This window comes from Drosophila mojavensis, unplaced genomic scaffold (genome assembly GCF_018153725.1).
Source record: "Drosophila mojavensis isolate 15081-1352.22 unplaced genomic scaffold, ASM1815372v1 contig_231, whole genome shotgun sequence".
NCBI lineage: Eukaryota > Metazoa > Arthropoda > Insecta > Diptera > Drosophilidae > Drosophila > Drosophila mojavensis.
Genome location: NW_025318772.1, coordinates 5,494,624 through 5,501,154, shown reverse-complemented (window position 1 = coordinate 5,501,154; position 6,531 = coordinate 5,494,624). Strand labels below are relative to the sequence as shown.

The window sequence follows — 6,531 nt, the reverse complement described above, 5'->3', positions numbered from 1 at the left end:
GGCTGTAGCACTTCAGACTATCATGCAGCAGCTGTGTTTTATTACCAAGAACGGCACACGTGTGAGGTTGTGTTTGTTGGTATATTACATTTTCAAATTGAATAAATGTTTAACCACATATTGGGCAGCTACACTAAGGCAGGTGAATTTAGTATTGCAATTTTATCAAACACAGTTACAAAAATCTGATTTTGTCCTGCAGTTAGCCTAAGAAAATTGTTGCAAGCCGAAGTAAGCCGGCATAATTTGTATTCGCGTAAAAAATCCTTCGCGATTGCTATGGCTGAAGCACTCGACAAGCTGGAACAGGAACGGGAGGCAAAAAAGGTCGCTAAAGAAGCTGAGGACGGATCTGTAAAGGAAGTTAATCGCTTGAAACGAACTCTTAAGCGAAAGAAGTGGGTGGACTGGAAGGCACAAGATGAGGAAGATGCTGCAAACGGAAAGAAGCGCGCTCCATTTGATCCCGCAGATCGCATTAAGCGAAAGAAGAGCGCTATACTATTAAGCTACTGCGGTGCCAACTACTATGGCATGCAAAGAAATCCGGGTATGCAGACTATTGAGGAGGAGCTTTTCAAGGCAATGCTTAAGCACAAATGGATAACAGAAGACTCCTTTGAACAGGTGCAAATAGCTTGCTTTCAGCGGGCCGCACGTACCGATAAGGGTGTCTCGGCCGCTCGACAGGTGTGCTCCGTCAAGTTGCGTAAGTAATTCAACTATTCTGATTGGGCCTATTATAATTATATAAATTTCCTTGCAGCCGAAGAACTGGACCTAGAGGCATTCAATAAAGATTTACCAGAACAGATTCGTATCTTTGGTGTGGAGCGCGTGACAAAAGGTTTTAATGCCAAGGATCAGTGTAATGCACGCACCTACACATACACACTGCCAACCATAGCATTTGCTGCTTTCGATGATCAGCATGATCAGGAAACTTATCGCATACCAATTGAGCGCCTGGAGAAGGTCAGCGCGACACTGAAACTCTATGAGGGCACGAAAAACTTTCACAACTTTACCAGCAAAAAGTAAAGCAATCCTTTATAGTTATTTTACATTAATATTTACATAATTTTTGCGTAGGAACTTTTTAGATCCGTCGGCAAAGCGTTTCATTATGTCCTTTACATGCAGTACACCATTCCTAAGTCCGCAATCCGTTGAGTTTGTTACGTTGAAAGTAAAGGGACAAAGCTTTATGCTGCACCAAATCCGAAAAATGGTCGGCCTAGCCATTGCTATAGTTCGTGGCAATACCACAACTGCAACTCTGGAGCGTGCGTTAACCGAGGAGCGCCTGGACTTGCCCATGGCGCCAGGCTTAGGCCTCGTATTGGACACCGTTCACTATGAACGCTACAATGATCGCTATGGTAATGATGGCATCCATAAGCCCTTGACTTGGGCGGAGCAAGAGGAGCAAGTCACCCAGTTCGTAGAAAAGTATATCTACTCGAATATATACAAAACGGAGGCCGAGCAGCGAAACATGCTCGATTGGCTAAGCACCTTGCATTTCCACTCCTATGATACGAGGCGGGAGGAACCAGCGAAAATTAATAACGATGACGATGATGGGGAAGAATAGCCAATCTATTTATTTATAAGTTGACAATGCAAGACCAGTTGATAGTGTATATGTAATTGATACAAATTAAAATCATGCTGTTGGTTACGACTTAGAACCGTCCACCCTTCTTCTTCTTGTGGCCACCTTTGCGGTGTTGCTGCCTTGGGCCGGGCGTGGGCTCCTGGTAAACGGGCGTTGCAGGCGAGTTCTTGTTTAGATTGGCGCGATTGGACATGTCGCTGAAAATCGAAAAAGGTGTTTATACGAATCTTATGAGCAAGCTAAATATTTAACTTACTATTGATCAGCTGCACCAGACGCCATGCCCTGTGAGCCTTTGATAATATCCTTGGCACGGGCACCGCCACGCTTCTTACGGAATCCAGTGCGCTCATACTTGGGCAACCATCGTTCAGGATCGGGTGCGACCTCGGCATTGTAATTCTTAGGCAGTTTACCTTTGCGCTTGCGATTGCCACTCTTTTTCTTATCTGTTGCGGGTGTGCCTGGCGAAGGTTCAACTTTTGCATTGGCCGTCTTTTTAGCGGCCTTTGCTGACATCACCCAGTTGGCCGCCTCGAGTGCATCAATTTCGGAAGCCGTAGTCAATGTCTCCAGTTTAGGCAACTTGCGGCTTATCTCGAGCGCACGCTTAGGGTTAAATTGAGCATATGCAATAACTAGCTGAGCCAGCACTTTCATATCATTCGGTTTTAGCTTGAGCAGCTCCTCCAAGGAACTGGCCGCCGTCTCAGAGGCGCCACCACGTAAATGGAACTCTGCCGCCTGCCGCCACATGTCCGACAAATCGCCGCTGCTCACATTATTCTGCTTATACCATTCGACGGCTGATTTAAGCAGCGCCGATGCGGCTGGCTTATTGTCGGTGCCCAAATAAAGAGATACCAACGCTGAGACAATACCAGGCTTGTACTTGGCTTCACCCAACGAGAGTAGAGTTTCGATAGCATCCTTACGATTACCCTGTCAAATATAAATAAATAATAACAAGTTTAAAAGAATGAAATTTGCGAAAGTGTAGAACGCGTCTCTTACTTGAAGCAATTGCAACTGTATGATGGCAAATTTGCTGATAAATTCATGCGTCTTGTGTGCACTGGCAAACTTGTTCAACTGCTCGATGGCCTCCTTGTGCTTCTTATCCTTGGCCAATTGACTGCAGCGTATGAGCAGAGCCTCGAACTCCACTTGCGGATAACTCTGGGTCAATTTCTGTGTCAACTGTTGCACTTGATCGCTGGAATTGGTATACAGAGCCAAGAGGCAATTATTCAGAGCTATTGTTTGCTTTTGGCGTGAGGTCAACTTTGGTTCACAGGCATCAGCCATGGCAGCGCGTATTTTCTTTTTTGAGTCAAAAACATTCTGATCCTTGTTGATAACCACCGTATTGTTGCTGGCAACTGCTACTAAAGCCGCATCCTTCGGTTTGTGGCGCAAACATTCTGCATAAATAACGCTGGCTTCCTTAACTTTTCCCTGCTGTTGCAGACAGTAGGCGAGCTGAACACGTATAACGTCCAGCTCTTCGAGTATCTCCTCCTCACTGGCACCTTCCTCTTCTAGAAACTCCCGACACAATTTTTCGCTGGTTCGCAGTTTGCGCTCGGCTTCAACGAATCTCTGGCGATTGGCCTGAATGCAAGCGCTATTGAAGTACTGCTCGTAGGTGTCTTCGGGTACTTCTGGAACGTCCTTATCCTTGTCCAATGCCAAATTGGCAGCCACTGCACTGAGATTAGTGCGTCGTTCATCCTCGTAATCATCACTACTGTTCTTGATGATCTCTTTGTACGCATCTAGGCAATCTTCATACCGTTCCAAACGATACAGTATTTGTGTGCGCAATTCCTTCAACTTCGCAGGCAGAGGCTGCACTGCAGCATCGTCAATGGTTTTCAGTGCCTGTAGCTGCTTATTTAGGCGATACTCACAGTACGCCTTCTCAAAAATCAACACAGAGGCCAGACGATTTTTCTCAATGAACTTATGGGCCTCATCGAACTTGGACAACTGCATCAGGCATACAACTTTACAGTGCAGTGCAGTTTGATCATCAGGTGCTACACCCAGTACTGAGATAGAATTGTAATTAAATGATTAAATTAGATTACACTTTGGCACATGTCTTGATACTCACTGCGATTAACAGCTTTAACCGCCTTATCATACTCCTGATTGCTGCCAAACTTGTGAACGTCGGCGTACGCCGCTTTTATAAGCGCCTCCTTGGCAGTTGTGTCTTTCGACATTATAATAACAATCCACAAAGAAAAACTTATTTGACACTGAACTTTCGCTCTGCTAGAAACTTTGACAGGTTGGACACATCAGCAACAATAATTTTGAGTGCTGCCACTGCAAGACTGTCAAACGTGTTGAGTTACCAGACTTATCTAAAAATATAAACGATGAACGGTCCCTGCCAACTGTATATCGATAACGATTAATTAACTATCAACAAAACGTACTCGCTGGCGACGCCTTTGCGAGGTCTATAGTGTGCGTGTTTTTTGTGTAAATTATTGCAAAATGTCGGCTGAAGTTGATTTTGTAAATAAAAAAGAAGTGCATCTCCGCACTCTGAAGCAGTCTGGACACGTAGGATTTGACAGTTTGCCCGATCAACTGGTTAATAAAAGCGTACAAAATGGATTCGTTTTCAACGTTATGTGTATAGGTGTGTATATACAAATGTGGGTGTATGTGTGTATATGCGGCATTGCCCAAGTGTGTATATATGTATGTGCAGTGAATCAACGAAGAGAAATGTGTGGAATTGTAATGAGTGCATTGCACACAGATTCTAAGCCACACAAGCAATACATGACTCACTAACATACATATACACATAATTTCTCAACCGTATGCATGCACGTACGCGGGTATGTATGTAAACAATTGAAATCGGCGCGAGCAGGCCGCAGCCGATTGATATGCAAAGTGTTTAGCAATCGATTTTCAATTTGCTTTCTACAATTTCACCATGATATCAGTGTTGAGAGGATTTGAAGGGCGTAAAATGCTAGATTGACAAAAAATGAAAGAAAATGCTAGAATGACTTAATGATTTAAATATGTATGATTCTAAACTATTTTTGTTTATTTATTTTATCAAAATTACTATAGATTTCATTTTATAATTTAATTTAATTCAGTCATTTTAAAATTAATAAATATATTTTTATTTATTTTTTTTTTAATTATCATAGAATAATAGAGAATAATTATAATAGAATTGGGAAAATTTGTAAAAATTTATTTGCAGCTATAGCCGAAATTTATAGTTCGAGATAACTTTGAGAACTTTGACGTCATAGATTTATACCCAAATGCTTTCCATAACACTAAAAAAAAGCTAGACATAGCCACAAAAAAGCTAGAATGGTAGTACCGCTTGACACAAATATATGTCTAGTGCCCAATTGAAGCCACTTATAATAACATTTTGAGCAATATGAGTAACATGTGTCTCTTTTCCCATTAGGCGAGACGGGTCTGGGTAAATCAACATTGATGGACACGCTGTTCAACACTAGTTTCGAGTCGACACCGAGCCCCCATACGCTGCCTAGCGTTAAATTGAAGGCCCACACTTATGAGCTGCAGGAGAGCAATGTGCGGCTAAAGCTGACGATTTGCGATACGGTCGGATATGGCGACCAAATCAATAAGGACGATTCATTTAAGGCTGTCGTCGACTACATTGATGCTCAGTTTGAGAATTATTTGCAGGAGGAACTGAAAATTAAGCGCTCCCTTGTGACGTGCCATGACAGTCGCATACATATTTGTCTGTACTTCATATGTCCGACGGGACACGGACTGAAGTCCTTGGATCTGGTCTGCATGAAGAAGCTAGATAGCAAGGTGAACATAATACCGGTGATTGCCAAAGCGGACACCATCTCCAAGGTCGAGCTGCAGCGCTTCAAGGCAAAAATAATACAGGAACTCAACAGCAATGGCGTCCATATCTATCAGTTTCCCACTGACGATGAGACTGTGGCGGAAACAAATAGCGTCATGAATTCGCACATTCCGTTCGCCGTCGTTGGCAGCACCGAGTTCATAAAGGTGGGAAACAAGCTAATCCGTGCTCGTCAATATCCCTGGGGCACGGTGCAGGTCGAAAACGAGACACATTGCGATTTTGTCAAGTTGCGAGAGATGCTTATCCGCACAAACATGGAAGATATGCGCGAAAAGACCCACACGCGACACTATGAGCTGTACCGGCAAAAGCGTTTGGAGCAGATGGGCTTTAGTGATGTTGATAGCGAAAACAAGCCTGTTTCATTTCAGCAAACTTTCGAAGCAAAGCGCTCGAATCATCTGGCTGAACTGCAGTCCAAGGAGGAGGAGGTGCGCCAGATGTTTGTGCAGCGTGTCAAGGAGAAGGAGGCCGAGCTGAAAGACAGTGAGAAGGACTTGCATTTGAAGTTTGAAAAATTGAAGCGGGATCATGCGGAAGAGAAACGAAAACTTGAAGAGGCTCGTAAAGCTCTCGAGGAGGACTATTTGGACTTTCAGAGACGCAAGCAGCAATTGGCCACAGCACATCACACACTGACGCTGGGCAAAAGCAAGAAGAAGTAAATGGACAGCATTAGCTTTAGCTATAAGCAAATGTCTTCGAGTATTTTGTGTGTTTTGCGTATCCCAAAGTAATTATTGCTTTTTCATCTCGTTGTATTTCATTTATGCTATTAAGTTTTCTTCAAATATTAATATATACACGCACCAACATACATACATATATATGCATACATACATATAAGTATGATTATTTACAACTAACGAATAAACGATATTAGTATTTTAAACTATGTAAATGAATACCGTTTTTTTCTGTGCTGTTTACCATAAACTCAACTCAAATGAACGAACTAATATATCGAACGACTTGCGAACTAGCTGAGTAGTTCCGA

General features: G+C 43.0%; 3 protein-coding genes across 4 annotated transcripts; 2 read left to right on the top strand and 1 right to left on the bottom strand.

Annotated features, from left to right (window-relative positions):
• Positions 1-32: 32 nt before the first annotated feature.
• On the top strand, positions 33-1,694 carry LOC6575055 (tRNA pseudouridine synthase A). Of its 2 annotated transcripts, none has more exons than XM_002001039.4 (4): positions 33-142; positions 203-709; positions 767-1,037; positions 1,093-1,694. In XM_002001039.4, exons 1-4 carry the CDS (start codon positions 106-108, stop codon positions 1,595-1,597), a joined length of 1,320 nt encoding a protein of 439 aa, XP_002001075.2. In that variant the 5' UTR covers positions 33-105; the 3' UTR covers positions 1,598-1,694. The 2 variants fall into 2 exon arrangements, with proteins under 2 accessions (XP_002001075.2, XP_043864066.1); XM_044008131.1 differs by having other exon boundaries at positions 1,104-1,272.
• On the bottom strand, positions 1,582-3,971 carry LOC6575054 (signal recognition particle subunit SRP72). Its single transcript, XM_002001038.3, has 4 exons — positions 3,741-3,971; positions 2,636-3,675; positions 1,878-2,563; positions 1,582-1,818 (listed from the first exon to the last, which is right to left on the bottom strand). Exons 1-4 carry the CDS (start codon positions 3,850-3,852, stop codon positions 1,689-1,691), a joined length of 1,968 nt encoding a protein of 655 aa, XP_002001074.1. The 5' UTR covers positions 3,853-3,971; the 3' UTR covers positions 1,582-1,688.
• Positions 3,972-4,052: 81 nt separating this feature from the next.
• LOC6575053 (septin-2) lies at positions 4,053-6,435 on the top strand. Its single transcript, XM_002001037.4, has 2 exons — positions 4,053-4,280; positions 5,088-6,435. Exons 1-2 carry the CDS (start codon positions 4,133-4,135, stop codon positions 6,197-6,199), a joined length of 1,260 nt encoding a protein of 419 aa, XP_002001073.1. The 5' UTR covers positions 4,053-4,132; the 3' UTR covers positions 6,200-6,435.
• The last annotated feature ends 96 nt before the right edge of the window (positions 6,436-6,531 follow it).